Source organism: Ovis canadensis, chromosome 26 (genome assembly GCF_042477335.2).
Source record: "Ovis canadensis isolate MfBH-ARS-UI-01 breed Bighorn chromosome 26, ARS-UI_OviCan_v2, whole genome shotgun sequence".
Taxonomy (NCBI): Eukaryota; Metazoa; Chordata; class Mammalia; order Artiodactyla; family Bovidae; genus Ovis; species Ovis canadensis.
In genome coordinates, this window is record NC_091270.1 from 57,470,454 (window position 1) to 57,493,252 (window position 22,799).

The 22,799-nt window shown below is 46.9% G+C and overlaps 1 protein-coding gene across 9 annotated transcripts in view; it reads left to right on the top strand.

Moving 5' to 3' along the window:
* Positions 1 to 22,261, top strand: part of THRB (thyroid hormone receptor beta) — a 437,533-nt gene extending 415,272 nt beyond the window's left edge. For 8 of the 9 annotated variants that reach the window (XM_069572925.1, XM_069572923.1, XM_069572924.1 and 5 more), the window contains 3 exons: positions 6,039 to 6,185; positions 12,478 to 12,736; positions 17,447 to 22,261. In XM_069572925.1, the coding sequence (XP_069429026.1) occupies positions 6,039 to 6,185; positions 12,478 to 12,736; positions 17,447 to 17,688 (648 nt within the window). In that variant the 3' untranslated portion in view covers positions 17,689 to 22,261. The remainder of the gene's footprint in view (positions 1 to 6,038; positions 6,186 to 12,477; positions 12,737 to 17,446) is intronic. The other variant, XM_069572931.1, reaches the window with a different exon arrangement.
* The last annotated feature ends 538 nt before the right edge of the window (positions 22,262 to 22,799 follow it).

Here is a 22,799-nt window from a genome sequence, read left to right on the forward strand (position 1 = left end):
TACTGTCTGACGTCACACATTCTCCTTGGGAATCGTCTCAGAAAGGATGAGGCAGGATGGGTGGTTTGGCCACGTGTGGTCTGAGTAGACAGGTCACAAGACAAATGCAGCAAGCCAGGAAGGCTACTGCCACTCAAAATGATTATTACACTGCATCAGATGAAGGCAGTGTTGTTATGTTTGGTTATGTGTGTAGAGATTGAGGCCAGGCAGCCTGAATTCACTGCTTGCTCTGTTGCTCTTTAATTATGTGACTTTGGGTAAGTTACTTCCTGTCTGAGGCTCGGCTGCTTTGGTGCTGTTATCAGTGATATAAAAGTAATCGGCACGAGATGTTGGCGTGTCATTAACAACCCGCTACAGGGTTACTCAGCGCATCATCCACACACCACCATTCTCACCATCCTGTGCCCTGCTCATCCCAGGAGAAGGGAGCAGTTGGGTAGTAATGTCCCAAGGCCCAGAGACCTTTAATCGCCACTTGTCCCCTACCCCCCACCACAAAAGACTCTGATGCTGGGAAAGATTGAAGGCAAAAGGAGAAGGGAATGACAGAGGATGAGATGGTTGGATGGCATCACCAACTCGATGGACTTGAGTTTGAGCAAGCTCCTGGAGATGGTGAAGAACAGGGGAGCCTGGCGTGCTGCAGTCCATGGGGTTGCAAAGAGTCGGACATGACTTAGGGACTGAACAACAACCCCACCACAAAGGTGAGGGGAGACGCCCTGTGGTCACTCAGAAGGACAGAAGAGTCCCGTCTAGCCCCATCCCCTCTGCTTGTGCCAGAGACCCAAGCCAGGAAGCCCTCAGCTTCAAGAGGGCCACTTGCAAAGAGGTTAACCAGAGTACTTCCTACTCCCCTTGAACAATTCCGATGCCAAAGCAGAAAACCTCGGTCTGTCTCAGTTTATGTCATACCAGCCTCCTCTAGTGCTGAGCTGGGGTCAAAGCCATGTCCGCACACACCCCTGAATTTCTCGTTCTGTGCACCTCCACCCCCACTGCCCAGAGGACAGCTGCTGGGCCCCTCATCGCCCTTCACCCCCTGGCCCCCTAGACGGGTCTCCAGGTCTCCCCTTTCTCCGTCTCTGCTGCCACCCGCTTCCCCTCTTGCCCAAACCACCGCTGCTGTTCTCCCGTCTCTTCCTTTGGCTCCTGCATCCCTTCTCCATGTAGCGACTGTACATCTCGTCATGGCTGCTCTCCTGTTTAAAGCTCTTCAGCGGGGCTCCATTGCATTTAAAGTCCGCCCATCTCCTCTCCATGGCCCCTGAGGACCCATCATGGTGGCACCCTTGCATGCCTCCCATCCTGTATTGCATTGCGCCTACCACATGGGCCTCCTCTCAGACCTTGGGACTATGCCGTGGGTTTGCCCTCTGCCTTAAATGTCCTATGTGTCTGTGGAAGGCTGCCCTCTTGACGTTCTTCAAGATAAAGCTCACACCTGACATCTCAAAGGGGCCTGGCTGGTCGCCTGACCTCCCGAGCCGCATGTATTATTAGGTCAGTTCAGTTCAGTTCAGTCACTCAGTCATGTCCAACTCTGCGACCCCATGAATTGCAGCACGCCAGGCTTCCCTGTCTATCACCAACTCCCGGAGTTCACTCAGACTCATGTCCATTGAGCCGGTGATGCCATCCAGCCATCTCATCCCCTTTTCCTCCTGCCCTCAATCCCTCCCAGCATCAGAGTCTTTTCCAATGAGTCAACTCTTCGCATGAGGTGGCCAAAGTACTGGAATTTCAGCTTTAGCATCATTCCTTCCAAAGAACACCCAGGACTGATCTCCTTTAGGATGGACTGGTTGGATCTCCTTGCAGTCCAAGGGACTCTCAGGAGTCTTCTCCAACACCACAGTTCAAAAGCATCAATTCTTTGGTGCTCAGCTTTCTTCACAGTCCAACTCTCATATCCATACATGACACCTCCAGTCTTATCACAAATTAACATTCTTTCTTGGGAGCACTCATTTCATTTGTTGTCCGAGTCCTGTCACCATGTGAAGGTTCTCTGAGGATGTACTGTTTCTGTAGCCTCAGTGTGTAGGACAAAGCCCGACCCCATAGCAGCTGCACAACGAATACTCTAGGACGCGTAGGACGTGTAGAGACATCCACCCCTGTGTTCACTCCGCCAGCCCAGTGCCCTCTACACAGCAGACAAAGATCCTCAAGGCATATTCCCCTGTCTCGAGAAGGGATGTATACCTATGTAACTACAATTCCCTGGAGAAAGCAATGGCAACCCACTCCAGTATTCCGTGGACAGAGGAGCCTGGCAGGCTACAGCCCATGGGGCTGCAGAGTCAGACACGACTGAGAGACTGACACTCTCACTTTCCACACCTACAATAAAAGTGACAATGCCTCGATGCCCGCTGAGGGGTTGCCTGGGCCACCTCGTGTATTCAAATAAGGTGGACGCCGTCTCCCACCAAGGCCATCTGGGAGGGCTTCAGAGAGAAGTTAGAGTTGGAATTGGCAGAGATGAGACTGAAGTGAAGAGTTTTTAAAAAGCAGAAGTCTGGGGGAGGCTAGGAGGCAGCCCCAGAAGGAAAAGCAAAGTAAAGTGAAAGTCACTCAGTTGTGTCTGACTCTTTGCAACCCCATGGACTATACAGTTTATGGGATTCTCCAGGCCAGAATACTGGGGTGGGCACTTTGATCCACAGACACAAAAGGCCGGCTCCCCAAGTCTCCACTGCTGAGTCTGCATGCCGGGGACCTATCCTTAGTCTCTGAGTTGGATCTCATGTGCAAAAACACGCACGTGTATATGAGCAAATGTGTTCACTGAGTAGACTACAGGCTACTTGCTGGAAGAAGATACCAGTAGATTCAAGTGTGCCAAATGTTTGTATTATATTTTTAACATCTTCCAAATATTTTAGCAAATAATATGTTGTTTTTATGGGTAAAAAATCTTCAGGGAAGTCACAAACAAGGTGGCATTGTCAACTTTTAACTTCTTATACGTGATGCTTTAACTCAGGTCAATTCATATATTCTTTTTTCTAGTATCCAAGATCTATTTTGGATATAAAGCTTAATGATATAATAGAAGGCTTTTACTTTGCATATGGTTTTACTTCTAGCAATTGTATTTTCCAGTAAATATCCAAAAGCTTAAAAATAAAATTTTTTTCCTACGCTCCTGTTTGTCAACAGAAAAGCTCATAAGGTTGTTATATTTGGGCATTTAATTTTAGTTAAAATTATCAGATTTCCTTATATAATTTCCCCCCTATTTTTCAAACCTTTAGAGGTATCACAGATGGTAATTCAAATACCCCACAGACTCACAGATTAAATGGAAATCATTAACATCAGTATTTAGCCACTGACATTTCAAAAGACACTGAAGACAGTTCAATACAATTAGATTAGATGTATCAATGTTCAGTGAGAAGATGTCTGGAGTCAACCAGGCCAAAACTATGTTATTAAAATAATATTTTTATTTTTTAAAAAGATCACCTTATGTGTGTGTGTATACAACTCTCTACCTTTTTACCGTGTTCCTTTGACTAGTTGATCTTTGTGAGAGAGTTATAAAGCAGACACGCAGGTGAGCCAGGCCGCATTTCGGAGTGGCAGGGATCAGAGAGACCAGCAAAGAGGCCTGCGGGGTGCCAGGCTGCTGTGTGCATCGGAATAATCACCCCCAGACTTCCTGATGTACCTTTTCCCTTGTTGTTGTTCAGTCGCCCAGTTGTGTCCGACTCTTGGCGACCCCATGGATTGCAGCACGCCAGGCTTCCCTGTCCATCACTCTCTCCCAGTTTCCTCAGACTCATCTCCATTGAGTCAGTGATGCCATCCAACCATCTCATCCTCTGTCGTCCCTTTCTCCTCCTGCCTTCAATCTTTCCCAGCATCAGGGTCTTTTCAGATGAGTCAATTCTTTGCATCAGATGACCAAAGTATTGGAGCTTCAGCTTCAGCATCAGTCCTTCCAATGAATATTCAGGGCTGATTTCCTTTAGGATGGACTGGTTTGAGCTTCTTGCCATCCAGGGGACTCTCTACCCCTGGAAGAGAGTCTTCTCTAGTACCACAATTTAAAAACATCAATTCTACAGCACTCAGCCTTCTTTATGGCCCAACTCTCACATCCATACATGACTACTGGAAACACCACAGCTTTGACTGTATGGACCTTTGTCAGCAAAGTGATGTCTCTGATTTTTAATGCACAGCCTAGGTTTGTTGTAGATTTTCTTCCCAGGAGGAAGCATCTTTGAATTTCATGGCTGCAGTTACCGTCCACAGTATTTCTGGAGCCCAAGAAAATAAAGTCTGTAACTCTTTCCATTCTTTCCCCATCTCTTTGCCATAAAGTTATGGGACCGGATGCCATGATATTCGTCTTCTGAATGTTGAGTTTTAAGTCAGCTTTTTCACTTTCCTTTTTCACCCTCATCAAAAGATTCTTTAGTCCCTCTTTGCTTTCTGCCATCAAGGAAGTCCTTGTCCCTTAACTCAGTATATGAGAGAGACAGAGACAGGAGAGAGAGACGCCGTACCTGTGATTATCCCGTCAATTCCATCTGCGTCCGGAGAACCAGCAGCCTTCCATGGGCTTGCTGTGCTGACAGTTGCCCCAAAACATAGTCACTGATATGAAACAAGACAGAAACCAGCTTTCTTTCCCATACCCTTGCTGTCCCCCAAAAAGTAGAAAACACAAAAGAACCTCCTGGAGAATCCAAAATAGGTCAATGCTGTCATACTTTGCTATGTAGTAGATTGAAAAATCCCCCCGCCCTCGAGCCCAGTCTGTACATCTCCAATCACACCTTTGGACGGCCTGGGCCAGCCCTCCGACCTGGTGCCCTGGCGGTAGGAGAGTGAAGGAACCATCCTTGCTTGTCTTTGTGCTAAAAAGGAGGCGAGAGCAGCAGCGGGGGCGATGGGGGAAGCCACGCAGAAAGCGGGTCCCCCCGGGCTGGGCATGGTCGCTGCTCCCCCAGTGTCGCTCGGCGCGCAGGCTCGGGCCGGCGGCACCCGTGCCCTGGGGAGCTGGTGCAAATGCAGATTCTCTAACAGGGACCTACTGAGTCGGCAGTTCTAGGGGTCACTCAGAGGCACAGTCAAGTCTGGGGCCTGCGGAGGCAGACGCGGTCCGTCCCCAGCGGTGGCCTCAGCAGCCACTCTGCGGTGAGGGCTCGGACTTGCTGGACTGGCTCCCGAAGCCCATACATCCTGCCATGTCTGCCCTCTTCCCACCTCCCAGCCTGGCAGCCTGGCCCCTGCCTGTCCACCGTGATTCTGGGCAAAGGGCGCCGCCGTCAGCCAGTGTCGGCTCCTCTGACCCCAGGCACGGCCTCCCGGAAGAGCAGGGACCAGTCCTGGCCTCAGGACCATCCTGAATCTCCATGGGCACTCCTTCACTCACGTGTCCATCAGAGATTGGGTGAGGACCACCCAAGGCAGTCACTACCATGGCAAGGACCAGAAAGGGCAGTGGGGAGGACTGTTGCTGGCAGGGAGCACCATTGAGCACAGGAGATACAAGGAGAGGCCACACAGTCTGTTGCGGTCCCAGCTGAGGAGCTAGCCTCGGGCTGGCCTCTGGAGGGCAGACTGGGACCCAAGCTAAAGGCATCGCAAGCAAGAGCAAATGCCTGGGTCCTGTGTGCGGGCCTCCCCCTTCCTGCCCACTGCCCACAGGAGGACACCCACAGAGTGTGCCCTGCTCTGAACACGGCACCCAGAGCCCCGGACGTAGGTCCCCTTCGTGCACGCAGAAACAGTCAGATTCTTGTTTCTTCTCCCTCCCTCTTTCTCTCACGGTGTCTTTCCACAGCCACAGCCCTGTGACCGTGATCACTGGGGGCCTTTGAAAGCGATGACCAAGAACATATATCTTTGCTCAGAGAACTCGAGGTCTTGGAAACTGTACAGTCTCTCAGGGAACGACGTGGAAACCGTAATATGTCAGTTCAGGAGACATTTCCTGCTGCACGAGAACCGTGATCAGTGACCCGTTCGGTGTCTTCATTTAAATCCTCCTTGTCTCTCCTCCTCAGCCCGAAGACATTGGACAGGCGCCGATAGTGAACGCCCCGGAAGGTGGAAAGGTCGACCTGGAAGCCTTCAGCCATTTCACAAAAATCATCACACCAGCGATTACCAGAGTGGTGGATTTTGCCAAAAAGTTGCCTATGTTTTGTGAGGTGAGGAGATTGCTTTTCCTTCTTTGTTCGTATTCATGATTAGTTCCATTGAGTTCCTGAGTATTACATGTAATTTAATACTAATCGGTTGGGACTTACAAAAAGTCATATGAAAACCACGGCAGCACGAAATGACAAGGCACTGTCCCGCGTGTTTCTCCGCCTCCTCTGTTGGTCACAATCCATCACGTGAGGCTGATGAGGGGCCTCTCTACTGACTCCAGGCCCAGGAGAATCAGACAGTCTCACCTCCTCTAGGTCGGCATTGTGATGTCCTGGATGCCGTGCTCAAGCATGCCTCATGAAATCCAGTCTCTAATAGATCAGCAGGATAGCTTTTGTTAAGCCCACTTTACAGATGGGGAAAATTAAGATCAAAGAGATGAACTCTACCCATTTGGCATGGGGCCACTGCTCTTTGAGTCTCTGTCTATATTATTTCCACTTCGTATCCCAGCAGGCTGGCTTTGTAGTGGTTTCTTCATCCTCAAGAATAAGTGAAATGGGGTGGGGTGGGGTAGAGGGTGTCCCTAGCAGTCCAGTGGTGAGATTCAGCCCGTCCCCTGCAGGGGGCATAGGTTTGAGCCCTGGTCAGGGAACTAAGATACCACCTGGGATTGTCCAGGCAAGAATACTGCAGTGGGTTGCCATTTCCTCCTCCAGGGGATCTTCCAGACCCAGAGATTAAACCCGTGTCTCTTGCATCTGCTGCATTGGCAGGTGGGTTCTTTACCACTGAGCTACCTGGGAAGGCCCATTCTAAAGAACAGATCTCCCATAATTTAGGTTATCTGCTTTTACGGGATATCCAGTTTTTCAATAATGTAAGTATTCTTCAACGAGCATTCTGGTGCCTAAGCCCTGTTCACAGAACAGCCTGTTTCCTGGGGCGAATCCCAGAAGTGGAATTTAAGTACCTAGGCTGCTCCTCTGAGGACTTACCACACATTGCCAAATTGCCCTCTAGAAAGTGTCCGTCCCGTCTGTGCCCAGGACGCCTTTCCTCTCAATCCCGGTGTCAGCTCTTGTTTTTGGGTGCTGGGTTGAATCTGTTTTCCCGAACCTCTCTTAGCCCTCTGTCTCTGGGCTGTGTCCTCTTTTCTCAGTCCTTGGTGTCTGAGAAAATACTGGAGTTGGCTACTCCTACAAGGCGAGCTAGCCTATCAGTCCTGTGTTCCCCTTGGAATACCCGCCAGGAAAAGTTTTCCAGAAAATGTAAAGCGTAAGGCCACCAGCCACTGAGAGCTGTGTAGTGAATGAAGGAAAATAAGCCGTTGCCACCACCAGTAACAAACACACCGTGCTCTGTGTCCTTGGCAAGGATGAGAGCTCAGCCCAGAACTTTCCAGGCCCGAGTGTGGCAAGCCTCTCCCTTCAAGCTTCCCTCGGGAGTTTAAGCCTGCTTCAAAGTTGTGGTTCCACCTCTCTTTCAACCTTGATATTTTCTAGTCTCCAAATTGAAAAAAAGTGAGGGGAGACCATTTTGACAGCAGCGATACATATGTTTCTGGTGCTTGGGGCCTCCTGAGGGCCTTTACCCTTTGACACTATCTTTTTTTTTTTTTTAATCTTTTGGTGGCACTGCGTGGCATGTGGGATCTTAGTTCCCCACCAGGGATCAAACCTGAGCCCTCTGTATTGGAAGTACAGAGTCTTAACCACTGAACCACCAGTGAAGTCCCTTTTGACACTCTGGAACCCCAAAGATGGCCATGAACGGCGCAGGCCGTGAGCTACCTGTGGAGTGGGCTCCAGATCCCAGGTGGGCTCCAGAACCGGAAGTTTCTGCCAGCAGCAGTTGGATCCACCTCCTGTTCAAATCACACTCAAGATAACTTTCTCCTGAGGCCCATGCCAGCCCACCAACCAAGGGCTTCGAAAGCTCTGAAATGGCTGCTGGCAGAGCTGCCAAGAACACACGTCAGAACCGTTTCTTGAGTGCAGGGCACACACACTCCTGCCAGCCGACCAACCACTGCACTCCTGGGGCAGGCGGGTCTGTGGGTACCCCCCCCTCTCCGCCAGGCAGGCCCCCCGGGGCCTCCCCACAATGGAGGGTTCTTAGGTGACTTAGAGACTGTCTGCCCACATGTGGAAACAAACCTCACCCTAAATGCCTCTTTGAAGAACAGGCATCAGGCCTAGTTTTTAAACCGCTGGAGACCCTTGACAAATCTTTACTCTGCTTTTATTTACATGTGAACTCACAAATAGGAAGTTTTCAAAAGAAAACTACTTCATCTGTCATCAGACTTGGCTGTAAAGATGGGGCCTGCCCAAGTCTATATACTCTAAAAACAGCTAAAATCAATGGTTTTATCAGACTAGTCATTTCTCTTTGCCACTCTATGTCCATGGTTCTCAAGAGCGGGTCCCTGAACCAGGTGTGTGGGCATCACCTGGGAACTTGGGCACATGCAGACCCTCAGAGGCGGGGCCTGCAATGCGTGTTTATCAAGCCCTAGGTGTCGGTGAGCGGGCTGCAGACAGGACCTCTGCCCTAGACAGTGAAGCCAGCACTCACCCACTCCAGCCAGCTGTCCAATTGCCTGTGGAGGCGCTAGCCAAGTTCCCGTCTCCTGTTCCCGACCAGGCCCTAAGCCCAGGAATCCAAGATGTAATTGAGGAGTACAAATCAGAAACTAAATAAAAGCAAATCATAGTCATTTTGCCTAATGAGTAGAGGGGAGAATTCACATGAATGGATTCCAGAACCAAACACAAAATGCATTTTATTCTAGAGAAAAAGCAGAGCAATTTGAAATTAAACAGTAAGGCAAGTAGGCTGATAGTAAAAAAAAAAATATATATATATATATATATATAAAATACCCTGTATTTTAAAGGTAATTCCATAGTACTGCTTTGTCGTATGTAGTCATCTGAATTGAAGTAGTTGTGTTGCCAAGATCATTTCTCAAAAAAGAATTGGAACCTGCTTTAATGAAGAGAGAAACTATGTGTCATTTCATATTCATTCTTTACAGAAACTTACACCCAAATCCCTTCAGAGAGGGAGATTTCCTTTTCCCTTGACCTTCGATTCTGACAGAGCTGGCTTCCAACTCTCACCTCACCCACTCAGGGACCCCCTAGCATGTCTCTCAACCTCTCAGAGCCTGGATTTTCACACCTGTCAATAACATTGGAATTAGAATATTTACCTCACTGCATCATTGCAAATGTTAAACAAGGCGATGCATGTCAATCTTAGCCCAATTCATCAAAACCACCCATTAACTAATAGTGTTTCAACCTACTTTGATAATGGCATTTAATTAAACATTCTCCCCCTCCAAAGAATCAAACTCTAATTTTTTGTTATTTCTCTTCACACAGTTTGTAATTTATTATTAATGTTATCAGTTCAGTTCAGTCCATCAGTTGTATCCGACTCTTTGCGACCCCATTAATCACAGCATGCCAGGCCTCCCTGTCCATCACCAACTCCCAGAGTTCACTCAGACTCACATCCATCAAATCAGTGATACCATCCAGCCATCTCATCCTCTGTCATCCCCTTCTCCTCCTGCCCCCAAATCCCTCCCAGCATCAGAGTCTTTTCCAATGAGTCAGCTCTTCGCATCAGGTGGCCAAAGTACTGGAGTTTCAGCTTTAGCATCATTCCTTCCAAAGAACATCCAGGGTTGATCTCCTTCAGAATGGACTGATTGGATCTCCTTGCAGTCCAAGGGACTCTCAAGAGTCTTCTCCAACACCACAGTTCAAAAGCATCAATTCTTTGGCACTCAGCTTTCTTCACAGTCCAACTCTCACATCCATACATGACCACAGGAAAAACCATAGCCTTGACTAGACGGACCCTTGTTGGAGAAGTAATGTCTCTGCTTTTCAATATGCTATCCAGGTTGGATAACTTTTCTTCCAAGGAGTAAGCGCCTTTTAATTTCATGGCTTCAGTCACCATCTGCTGTGATTTTGGAGCCCCCAAAAATAAAGTCTGACACTGTTTCCACTGTTTCCCCATCTGTTTCCCATGAAGTGATGGGACAGGATGCCATGATCTTTGTTTTCTGAATGTTGAGCTTTAAGCCAACTTTTTCACTCTCCTCTTTCACTTTCATCAAGAGGCTCTTTAGTTCCTCTTCATTTTCTGCCATAAGGGTGGTGTCATCTGCACATCTGAGGTTATTGATATTTCTCCCAGCAATCTTGATTCCAGCTTGTGCTTCTTCCAGACCAGCGTTTCTCATGATGTACTCTGCATATAAGTTAAATAAGCAGAGTGACAATATAGAGCCTCGATGTACTCCTTTTCCTATTTGGAACCAGTCTGTTGTTTCATGTCCAGTTCTAACTGTTGCTTCTTGACCTGCATACAAATTTCTCAGAGGCAGTTCAGGTGGTCTGGTATTCTCATCTCTTTCAGAATTTTCCACAGTTTATTGTGATCCACACAGTCAAAGGCTTTGGCATAGTCAGTGAAGCTCAGTCATGTCCAAATCTTTGTGACCCCATGGACTGCAGAACGCCAGGCTTCCCTGTCCATCACCAACTCCCGGAGCTTGCTCAAACTCATGTCCATCGAGTCCGTGATGCCATCCAACCATCTCATCCTCTGCCATTCCCTTCTCTCCTGCCTTCAATCTTTCCCAGCATCAGGGTCTTTTCAAATGAGTTAGTTCTTCACATCAGGTGGCCAAAGTATTGGAGTTTCAGCTTCAGCATCAGTCCTTCCAATGAATATTCAGGACTGATTTCCTTTAGGATTGACTGGTTTGATCTCCTTGAAGTTCAGGGACTCGCAAGAGTCTTCTCCAACACCACAGTCCAAAAGCATCAATTCTTCGGTGCTCAGTTTTCTTTATGGTCCAACTCTCACATCCATACATGACTACTGGGGAAAAAAATAGCTTTGACTATATGGCCCTTTGTTGACAAGGTAATGTCTTTGCCTTTTAATATAATATCTAGGTTGCTTATAGCTTTTCTTCCAAGGAGCAAGCATCTTTTAATTTCATGGCTGCAGTCACCATCTGCAGTGATTTTGGAGCCAAAAAAGGTAGTCTGTCACTGTTTCCATTGTTTCCCCATCTATTTGCCATGAAGTGATGGGGCAGGATGCTGTGATCTTAGTTTTCTGAAAGTTGAGTTTTAAGCCAACTTTTTCACTCTCTTCTTTCACTTTCATCAAGAGGGTCTTTAGTTCTTCTTTGCTTTCTGCCATGAGGGTGGTGTCATCTTCATATCTGAGGTTATTTATATTTCTCCCGGCAATCTTGATTCCAGCTTGTGCTTCAGCCAGCCCAGCATTTCGCATGATGTACTCTGCATCTAAGTTAAATAAGCAGGGTGACAATAATGTTATCACATTATCACAAATCTTAACAGGATACCCAAATGAGTTTAAAATGAGATCACAACACTGACAAAGAGATCGAGTGTGTGCAGTAATTCTGATGCCAGAGACTCTGAGAACATAATAATCCTAGGAGCCAGGAGGTCCAGATTCTGGGCTCACCTCTGCCTCTGATCAATTGGGTGACTCTGAGCAAAGTTGTGACATCTCTGGGCCTCAGAGGTCACATGTGTCTGTTAAGAGACCTTCTAGTCCTCTGGTTTTTAAGAGATTCAAGGAGCAAACTTGCTTCAAAAAACAGAGCAGCACAGTTGTCAGCTAAACAGTGGGGTCAGCTCTTAGAGCTACCAGACCAAAACGGTGGTACATTTAGGAAGGTCTCAGCTGGTGGCTACTCCAGTATTCTTGGGCTTCCCTGGTGGCTCAGACAGTAAAGGCATCTACCTGAAGTGTGGGAGACCTGGGTTCTGAGTTCGTTGCACTTTCAATGCAGGGGGTGCCAGTTCAATCCCGGGTCAGGGACCTAAGATCCCACATGCTATGCAGTGCAGCCCCCCCCAAAAAAAAAAAAAACACCTGGTGAAGATGATGAATGAACAGTGTGGGTGCTCAGTCGCTCCAGTTGTGTCCGACTCTGCGCCAACTCTCTGTGACCCCATAGACTGTATCCCGCCGGGCTCCTCTGTCCACAGGGATTCTCCAGGCAAGAATACTGGACTGGGTTGCCATGCCCTCTTCTGAGCGATCTTCCTGACCCAGGGATCGAACCCAGATCTCCTGTGTTGGCAGGCAGACTTTTTACCACGAGTGCCCTGGGAAGCCCAGGCTTGGAGTATGGGGAGTGGTTGTGGGAGTCTGCAGCCGCGAGCAGACAGGGCAGGGGCTGCTCCCGTTGCCCCTGGGGTCCCACGGGCAGGTCCTTGCTCCGTGCTGTGCCCTCGCTCCGTGCTGACGTGGGCTGCTTCTTTCCAGCTGCCATGTGAAGACCAGATCATCCTCCTTAAAGGCTGCTGCATGGAGATCATGTCCCTCCGCGCAGCCGTGCGCTACGACCCGGAGAGTGAGACGTTGACCCTGAACGGGGAGATGGCGGTGACGCGCGGCCAGCTGAAAAACGGGGGCCTCGGGGTGGTGTCTGACGCCATCTTCGACCTGGGGATGTCGCTGTCCTCTTTTAACCTGGACGACACTGAGGTCGCTCTCCTTCAGGCCGTCCTGCTGATGTCTTCAGGTGAGTGTGCCCGGACCGGGCCCTGCGCGCCTTCAGAGCTCTTGGGGAGCTTCCGGTCGCCGGAGCTTCCGGTCCCTGGCACTTCCGGTCCCCGGTACTTCCGGTCCGCATCTCGCGGCCCTCCAGCGGGTGGTGGTAGGTTTCTAGAAGGTCCCTGCCGGATCATGTCCCCGCATACCCCAGCGGTGGATGGGGCTTTGCGGACTGCCGGGGAGCTAAGAGGGGGTGTCTGCCGGCTTCTCAGGTCGTGACAGGAGCCCCTGGAGCTCCTCTTCCAAGGCTCAGTGGAGCGGCTCCCTTCCACAGACACTCCTGACTCGCCTCGGGGCGGTTGGCTCCCTTCTGGGTCCGCACGCTCTGCACTGCACCCACAGCGGTGGGGTCCCCCAGACCCGCCTGCAGTGTGGTGGGCAGGCTCTGTCTGGCGCGGCCTTCCCCGTCCTGCCCTCCCGATGCCTACGACGTGTGCAGTCCCCTCCTGTCGGGAGCCCATAGCTGCCCTGGTAGGGTCCTGAGAATTCCGCTTCCACCCCTTGACTGCCTTGTGTTCTGTGATACTCCAGCTCCTCTTGGGAGCAGACTTGCTCACAGGATAGGAAGCCGCTTCTACGAAGCAGGAAGTGAGGCAGCCTCCAGCAGACAGCCAGGTCAAGGTCTGCCAGTAGACTTCAGTATCAGTTCAGTCACTTGGTCGTCTCGGACACTTTGCGACCCCGTGGACTGCAGTACACCAGGCCTCCCTGTCTGTCGCCAACTTCTGGAGCTTGCTCAAACTCACGTCCATCGAGTTGGTGACACCATCCAACTGTCACTCGATTGTATGTTCCTCGATTCTTTGTCTCGTCACAAGAAAGATTTGGAGTGACAGACATTAAAGCCCCCTCAGCATGTCACAGCTCTCAGGTCTTGGATAGACCATGTTATAGCTCTCAGGTCTCGAATGGACCGTGTTATAGCTCTTAGACAAATCAGTGTTACAGCTCAGTGTTACAGCTCTATTTTATTTAGAAGATAGCAGGAAAATCCATCTTCGAGGCGTGAGGGCATGTCGATCTAAAGACAGGAGGAGAAGAGCCCCCCAGCGCGTGGGGGGGAGAGAGAGAGAGAGAGAGAGAGAGAGAGAGAGAGAGAGAGAGAGAGAGAGAGAGAGCGCTAGCTTTGGCTCTTCTATTTATATGTTTATCTCTCCCTGGGCCTGTCCTATGTAAATTGGGCCAGCCAGGAGTGTTGTTTGTTTTACCTGAGGTCATCACTCCGGTCCTCGGACCTTCTTTTGTTTAATTTTCACGGGCTTTTCCCTTCCTTGTCTTGTAGCCACCACCATTTTGGACTCCTTTTCCCTATTCTACCTACCTAACACAACCATCTCATCCTCTGTTCTCCCCTTCTTATCCTGCCTTCAGTCTTTCCCAGCATCAGGGTCTTTTCCAGTGAGTTAGTTCTTCGCATCAGGTGGCCAAAGTATTGGAGTTTCAGCTTCAGCATCAGTCGTTCCAATAAATATTCAGGACTGATTTCCTTTAGGATTGACTGGTTTCATCTCCTTGCCGTCCAAGGGACTCTCAAGGCAAGCAAGCAAGCAATCACTCAGTCATGTCCAACTCTTTGCAACTCCATGGACTGTAGTCTACCAGGCCCCTCTGTCCATGGGATTTTCCAAGCAAGAGTACTGGAGTGGGTTGCCATTTCCTTCTCCAGGAGATCTTCCTGACCCAGGGATTGAACCCAGGTCTCCTGCATTGCAGGCAGATGCTTTACCCTCTGAGCCACCAGGGAAGCCCAAGTATCTAATAATAATAAAACATGTAATTTATCTAAGGACTCCCTGTGTGACCCTGAGCAAAGCTTCTAATGTCTCTGGTCTTCATTGTCCTGTAAAATAAAGAAACTGAGTAAGTGTAGAGTAATACCATGTTGACTTTCTGTTTGGATCAAAAGTTAAACGATCCTGTGGAGAATTAATCTGGCACATTCAGAGAGAGAGAGAAGATGGGGCGAGCCACAGAGCAGCAACATCAACTATAAAGGAAATCACAAAATTAAAATGCAGACATTGCAATCTGAGCTGGATGGGGGATGCCAAAAGCCAGGATATTTTGTCTAAGCTTAGAAGGGTGGGCTGAGACATTAACCCTGATTCTTTCTTTCAAATTAAGCAGAACTCTATTTAGAGTTTTACTGATACAGATATTTCAATAACTAGACACTTAAAGCATGAATGTATTTATTTGATCAAAGCCACAAACAGAAGAACTGGGCAGGGAGGTGGTAGGGCTCCCCAGAGTTGTATGAGGAATTCATTCAGGTTTAGAAATTTCGTGGGTTTTTTTGTTTGTTTGTTTGTTTTTAGGTATAACTTATATAACATTGTATTAATTTCAGGTATACAACATAATGACTGGATATGTGTATATTATTTTGAAATCATCAGTATTAACATACCTCCTCATATATAGTTGCACAATTTTTTCTTGTGATTAGAACTTTTAAGATTTACTGTCTTAGCAACTTTCAAATATGTAATACAGTATTATTAGCTAGTCATTATGCTGTTCATTACATCTGCATGACTTACTTGTTTTATAACTGGAAATCTGTACCCTTTGGCCCCCTTCACCCACTTCACCCACCTAGACTCGCATCCTCTGACAACCACCAATCTGCTATGCATATGAGCTTGCTGGGATTTTGTTTGGTTTTGTTTTTGAGATTCTACCTATAAGTGAGATCATATAGTATTCATCTTTCTCTGACTTATTCACTTAGCACAATGCCCTCAAGGTCCATCCATGTTGTTGCAAATAGCAAGATTTCATTCTTTATAACTAAATAGCATGCCAGAAATTGTGTGGGGGGGGGGGTGTGGGGTGACAGCTTCTTTATCTATTCATCCATCAGTGGACACTTAGCTTGTTTCCATACCTTAACTATTATAATAATGCTGCAGAGAACAGGGGGGTGAAGATATGTTTTTGATGTAGTGGTTTCACTTTCTTCAGATAAATACCCAGAAGTGGGCTTGTTGGGTCATGTGGTAGTTCTATTTTAATTCTTTAAGTAATCTCCATACTGTTTTCCACAGTGACTGTACCAGCTTACATTCCCAAAAATAGTGCTCAAGGGTTCTCTTGTTACTTCTTTTCTTTTTGATGATAGCCATTCTGACAGGTGTGAGGTGATATCTAATTGTGGTTTTGATTTGCATTTCCATTCATCTATATATCTGTTTTTATGCCAATACAATACTGTTTTGGTTGCTGTAACTTTATAATATAGTTTTAAATCAGAGAATGTGATGCCTCCAGCTCCGTTTTCTTTTCTCAAGATTCCTTTGGCTATTCGGGGTTTTTTATGGCTGAAAATACAAACTTTAGCATTGTCTATTCTAGTTCTGTGAAAAACGCCATTGAAACTTTGATAGGGATTGCACTGAATCCACAGATGGCTTTGAGTAGAATGAACATTATAACAATATTAATTCTTTTAATCCATGAGCATGGGAAATCTTTCCACTTACTGTGTTTTCTTCAGTTTCCTTCATCAGTGTCTTATTTTTCAGTGTATAATTCTTTCACATCTTTAGTTGAATTAGTCCCTAGGTATTTTATTCTTTTTGATGCAATTGGGAATGTTATCAGCAAATAGTGACAGGTTTTACTTTTCCCTTACCAACTTGGATGCCTTTTCTTTTTTTTTTCCTTGCCTAACTGCTCTGCATAGGACTTATAATGCTATGCTGAGTAAAAGCCACAAGAGGAGGCATCCTTTCTTGTTCTCTGTCTTAAAAAAAGTTTTCAGCTTTTCACCATTTAGTATGCTCTTAGCTGTGGACTTGTCATATATAGCTTTTATCATGTTGAGATACATTCCCTCTGTATCCACTTTTGCAACCCAGGTCCTTGCAGCCTAGATATTCCCCAATCATCCAGCCTTCTCTTGACATCCTTTTATCATTTTTTTTAAACTGCCTTGAGTCTTCTATGTATTGTGGGAAGACCAGTGGTTTTCCAAGACTTGGGAAGATTTTTCTGGCCTGTACATGATCATGATCTCCTCCAGCTCCATCTTCCCACTGTGACTCTTCTCTTCTCTTCTCTACACAGGATGATGTTAGTGTCGTTCACATCCCCTTTTCATTATAACTTCCCAAGACACCACCAACACAGGGCTGCGACAGAAGCAATCAAAGCTATAAGGGAAGGGAAGGAGTGGTTCACTGAAGGCAAATAAACAACTAAAATTGGATATTGTGCTGCTTTGTCTTCACCAGAGTCTCTTTGCATCGGACATTCCTCCTTTGCATCCAGGCTGCCTGATTTCCTCCCAATCTCTTTTCACATCTCTCTCTTCTCTCTAAGTCCCATGCTTGTCAGAATCCCTCCTCATTATGCAGAGTATTTCAGTTCTCTAGGTGAGGTTTCTCCTTCTGTACCCTAGGAGGGAGGCATCACCCTTCACACCCAAGGAGGTGATTTGTGTGAGCCGGAGACATTCATCTAAACAAAGCCTTGACACCCTTCATGTGAGTTACTCCACTCCCTGGCATCTTGGTCCCTGAGGCCCCAGAGTTCATGCTGCATCCATGCCCATTCCTAGGAGTCAAAAGTCCCCAGACTGGCCCACTTCACACTGAAGGACTTGAAGTGGACCAGGCAAGTGGACCTTCCCATTTCTGCCTCCAAATTAACATCCTTCTTTCTTCTCCTTCAGATCGCCCAGGGCTTGCCTGTGTTGAGAGAATAGAAAAATACCAAGATAGTTTCCTGCTGGCCTTTGAACACTATATCAATTACCGAAAACACCACGTGACTCACTTTTGGCCAAAACTCCTGATGAAGGTGACAGACCTGCGGATGATCGGAGCCTGCCATGCCAGCCGCTTCCTGCACATGAAGGTGGAATGCCCCACGGAACTCTTTCCCCCGTTGTTCTTGGAAGTGTTTGAGGATTAGACCGACTGACTCATTCTCATAATTCCAACAGCACTACTGGGTGTCATTTCATTCCATTGCCTAGCTCTTTTTTGTTTGTTCCTTTATTTCTTTGTGTTGGGAAGGATTGTTTTGGGGTACAGGGAGGTAGTCCTTGGCATAGACATGGATGAAATTGCCCCTTGAATGCGGGTACTTGCTAACTATTGCATTTTGTTCTCCAGTCCTTTGATGTGAATATGCTTTGGAGGTTTTACAGTTGTGGAGGTGGGGTGGGGACAATCATTAATTCACCAGCATCAAGCCGTCACCAGCTCCCATCTGTCCCTGGTCAGTGACTCGAGCAAGCAAAATGGCACAGCAGGAAACTAAAGAAGACTTAAAACCAAGACAACGTCGTCATCTTGATCCAATCCTGGTTTTTGCAGGGCTCGAATTAGCACAGCACAGACAGCCTCTGATGAGATGTGGCTTTCAGCTTCCTAGGGAAAGTTCTGAACACGTTATCTCTTCAAGAACATGCTGTTTTCAGCACTCTGTTCTCTCCTAGCAGCCTAACCTGGAATATATAAGGATATTTGTTTCCCCCAAATTAGCTGTCCTTTCACTGTAAATTTCATAATCCTGTGATTTAATTCGAGTTATACAAGGGTGTGACTCAAAGATGTGCAGGTGTTTGACTGATTGAGGCCAACAAGGAAAACAATTTCCTTAAGTGAGCCCAAAGAAATTCAAAATCTTCACAGATATCAGTGACTCAGTGGTTTCCAAAAATTTACATAGTGTCACTTTATAGTAGGAAGGCTTCTTACTGCTCAGAGGACACTCCCACAAAAATCAAACCTACTTACAGAGTGATGTCACTGTTCAGTGACATCTGACCCTTCATCTCTCAAAGTCCTCAAGTCATTCAACCTGATTGCATCTCTGCTGAGCCGACAACAGATTTCCCTGTGGATTGACCTTCCAGTCAAGGAGCGGTAACAAGCCGAAATGTTTCAGTCTTGTTCTGGGGAGAGACTAGTGACGTCACGTTCTATGTTGAAGAAAATGCAGGGCCTCAGAGCCTCCTCACGCCCTGATGCTGAGGTTCCCCCCTTCTGCTCTTGGATCCTCGGGCTCTTTGCTCTACTCACAAGTGTTTCCTAATCTCCTTTCCCTCTGGCTCTGAGGCTTGACTACCACCAAACAAAGCCTGCTCCAGCCACTGACTCTCTCTGTCCTTCTGATAGCATTGCCCAGACAGATACTCAGCAGAAAACAGCTGCAGACCACGCACACAAACCCTCACTCACCTTCCCCGCCCAGCCCACCTCCCCAGTGACTGCCACTGGAGCACTGTGTGCCCAGAAAGCATATGATGCCCCTGGGTGCTTCAGTGTCAGAAGATGGGCACAGAATATACCCATGAAACTGAATGTATCTCCCTCCTCACTGTCATGGTAGACGTAAACTATTACTCCGCCTGCCTTGTACTGCCTTATCCTGGAAGTGTTTGGGAAAATAAGCCATATCAGTGAAACTTGCCTAAAAACCATGTGGATTCATTCTTTTTTAACTGGCCCAGAAGTTGGGGTGCCTGAGTTCTAGTTTGTGCTCTCAAGTGGTAGATTTGTGACCTTGAGTCATGAACTCAAAAATCCTTCCTGTCCTTAACACTGTACTAATTTTAGGGGGTGAGAGAATCAAGTTCTTTTGATGGTTTCTTTCACATTCTAATTTCTAACTTTATTAGAAATGATGACTCTCCTGACAGCTAAGGAAAATATATTTGGTGTTGATTCAAAATAGGTGGTTGATATATGACATATCAGTTATTTAGAGAAAGGCAGGGTAGATTTGGGAGGAGGAGAGGAGTGGCATTAAAAATCCTGAGAGTGACCAGAAATAATCCGGGAGGAAAATTATGTGTTTGATGTGCTAAAGCAATTACACAGGCTTCCAGGGAAAGAAACCAAGAGCGGTGCACTGGAACTTACTACCCAGAGAAAGGAAATAGGTGAAGAGAATAAAATTATCAACATGAAGTTCATGGGCAGATTGCCTGCTTTGCCTTCCCTCAGTTCAGTCGCTCAGTCCTGTCCGACTCTTTACGACCCCCGTGGACTGCAGCACGCCAGGCGTCCCTGTCCTACGGGCAGATTTTTTGGTTTTGTTTTCTCCAGGTAGCCTCTAGCCAGTCCCCTCTGGTCCTCACTTTGTTACCGTCTCAGCTTCCTCTGTTGACTCTCTTTGGATAACTGCTCTTTGAAACAAAAGCGTTTAACCACCTCTGCTCCAGGATAACTCCCAGAAGCTTTTCCGGGTGGGGCAGGTTTTCCTTTGGAAGGGAAGGCGAGCAGGCAGGTTCTGGAAGCGCACAGACTCCTCAGGCAGTAGGCTCCCCAGGAAAGTCTCCTCAACGTGTTGAGATTCCCCAGGGCATCAGACAGCCCCAGATTCAGTCCAAGTGCAGAGCCTGATCTAAAGCCGCATCGGAATGCCTTAGGGATTAACATGATTGGCCACTGGCCAAATGGTTCAGCAGGTCTATAGCAACCCAGCCAGCCCCGACTAAATGTGTGTTTGATCCTTGGCCTCTTACATGGTAGCCTTAAGCAGGCAAACTGCTGATCTCAAAATCCTGTTGAAGGCTGACTCCTTCCTGCTGAGTAGACTAAGCTTCGAGGACTTCCGGTTGAAGGAAAGGCTGTCAAGACTGAAAGACTCACAACCCCGATGGTCAAGGTGACTCATTCCTTCTGTAACTGGCTGCGGTACTTACTGCATCTCAAGACTCCATCCTCTAAAACTCGATTAGGAGGGACTTGCTCTGGATTTTTTTTTTTTTTCTTTTTAACATTTTTTCTTACGTCGTCCAGACTTTCAAATCAAATGTGGACTGACTGAAACCTTGCTCAGTGGGGAGACATCCCAGAAGAGGAGAACACAGCCCACAACTGGGATCTCTATTTATAAATCACTTAAATTTGGGGGGGGGGGGGGGGGGGCGGTGAGTGGTGTCCAGTGTGTGTGTGTGTGTGTGTGCGTGTGCGTGCGTGTGTAGCCCTCAAGTGTACTTCACTCTTCAATTAGATGTGCCGTGTTGGTAGAAATAGTGAAAAAAGTAAAGATCTTTTCTTCTTTATGATTCTGCTCAAAACACCACGTGCCGCCTCCGAGCTTTCCTCGTCCCGTGCGCCTCGGTCCTCAAGGATACCCGCGCCGCGTTGCTGCCTCAGCCCGGGAGCCGCCCCTTCCGCCCACAGCACGGCCGGCGCGGCCCGCCCCGCGCCTCCGCGCCCGGCCCCAGCGGACACAGCCTCCGTGAACTGCAGACGCCCTCGAAGCATGTCACTGTCCGTGATACATTTTTATTCTATGGAACTCTAACCCATTCGTGTCATGTTGACCTTTGGCTGCATGAGTCATAAAATATGAAACTGGTCTTATGGTTTTTGAAACGTAGCCAGCATTTGTAAGGCTAAACCTTTTTCACAAACTGAGTTGAATCACCACCAGGCGACCATTCCTCTTCAGAAGGAGAGTGCTTAACAGACGTTTGAATCTCTTTGCCCTTTCCGATGGTTACCGCGTCAGGTTCCAAAATAAGCTCGTCATTTTTCCTGTTATTTTAATAATAAGGAAATATTAGCATAGTGTTTCTTTTGATAGCGATAGGTTATAATCCATATTTAAATTTTATAGAGGAGAAATTTTATTGTACTGTGATGTAGATATTTATTATCCAGGTAAGGATTTGCCCGGTGTGTATTTTTTACAATTGAAACACTTAACTTTAATCTTAAAAAAAAAAAAAAAAACAACTTTGAAAACACTCACACAGAGACACAAAAACAGACTAGGGGAAAAAAGGTTTGGCCTTATCACAGAATTTTTACTGTGCTGTACAAATGTTTGCAAATGCAAAATGTGTGCATTTCTAGTGTTTCTACATTCATTAACGCCGCCTTCAGGAGCAATATCGTGCAGGTAAAATGCTGTTTGTGGCTTTCTGTTGCACAGTTAAAGCTGACCCACCTTATGCACAAGACAATCAGATATAAATCTGTCCTCCTCAGGATGCAGATAGGACGTTCCGGAGCACAACGTACGACAGAGGAAGACCCTTAGGTGACAGGCAACTTGCTGACACAGACGCTAGCAGGGCATGAACGAGCTGACATTATGCCACTCCCCTTTTTTGGTTCTTCCTAATTGACATTTTTCATTTGATTATAGAGCCAAATTAGTTATGAAGGCTTTCTTTGGAGAAAACACCTTTATTCCCCCATGATGTTTTCATGCCCTGAGAATCAGAAAAAGACAACAGAACAGGGAAAGATTTACAGTCATCAGAAGATTTGTGTTTTGCAAATGGTGTTAACTGATATTGCTAGATTGGTAATATTTTTTTCAGCCTAAAATTCTATTGAAATCTGTGATCAAAATGTTTTAAACTATCCAAAAAGAAAATTTGTATATTTGGGAAAAATGGATTTTTACATAGCTTTTGTATGCAGATATTAAATTGTAATTATGACTATAGCAGGCATAGATAAACTGATAAGCTACAATTCTAAAAAAGAAACAAAAAAGAAAAGCTTATAACAGATATACTTTTCTGCCTCTTTCTTTAAATATTATTATCTTCTACATAGGCACAGGGTTACCTGCTCGTCTCATCTTGCTGCTTCCAAAAGAAGGAAAACAGAGATGTAACAACATTTGTTTCATAAACATCTACTAGAATAAGCAAGGTTTCTTGAGAGGAGGGCATGAAGGGATAGGGAGATACTTGCTTTGGAAGGGGCCACAGAGATGTAGTGAGGAGGGAAGAGGGAAGTTTTTGCAGCTAAGAGACTGCATTCATCTTTTTATCTCAAAATGTCCAAGAACATTATTAATACTAGTGAAATTATACTGATAGCAGCTATCAATATATAGCTCACATGTTAGGACTCATGCTGTGATGGGTAACAAAAAAAAAAAAAAAAGAAGCCTAATGGGAATTTATTGTCCATAATATCTGAAAAATCCAAGAGTGCCATGGCTTCAGGTGTGGCTGGATCTGGGTACTCAGTACCTCAGGATGTGCCTCTTTTCATCTCCCTGGGCAGATTTCTGTCCATACAAATTCCCTTCACATGGAC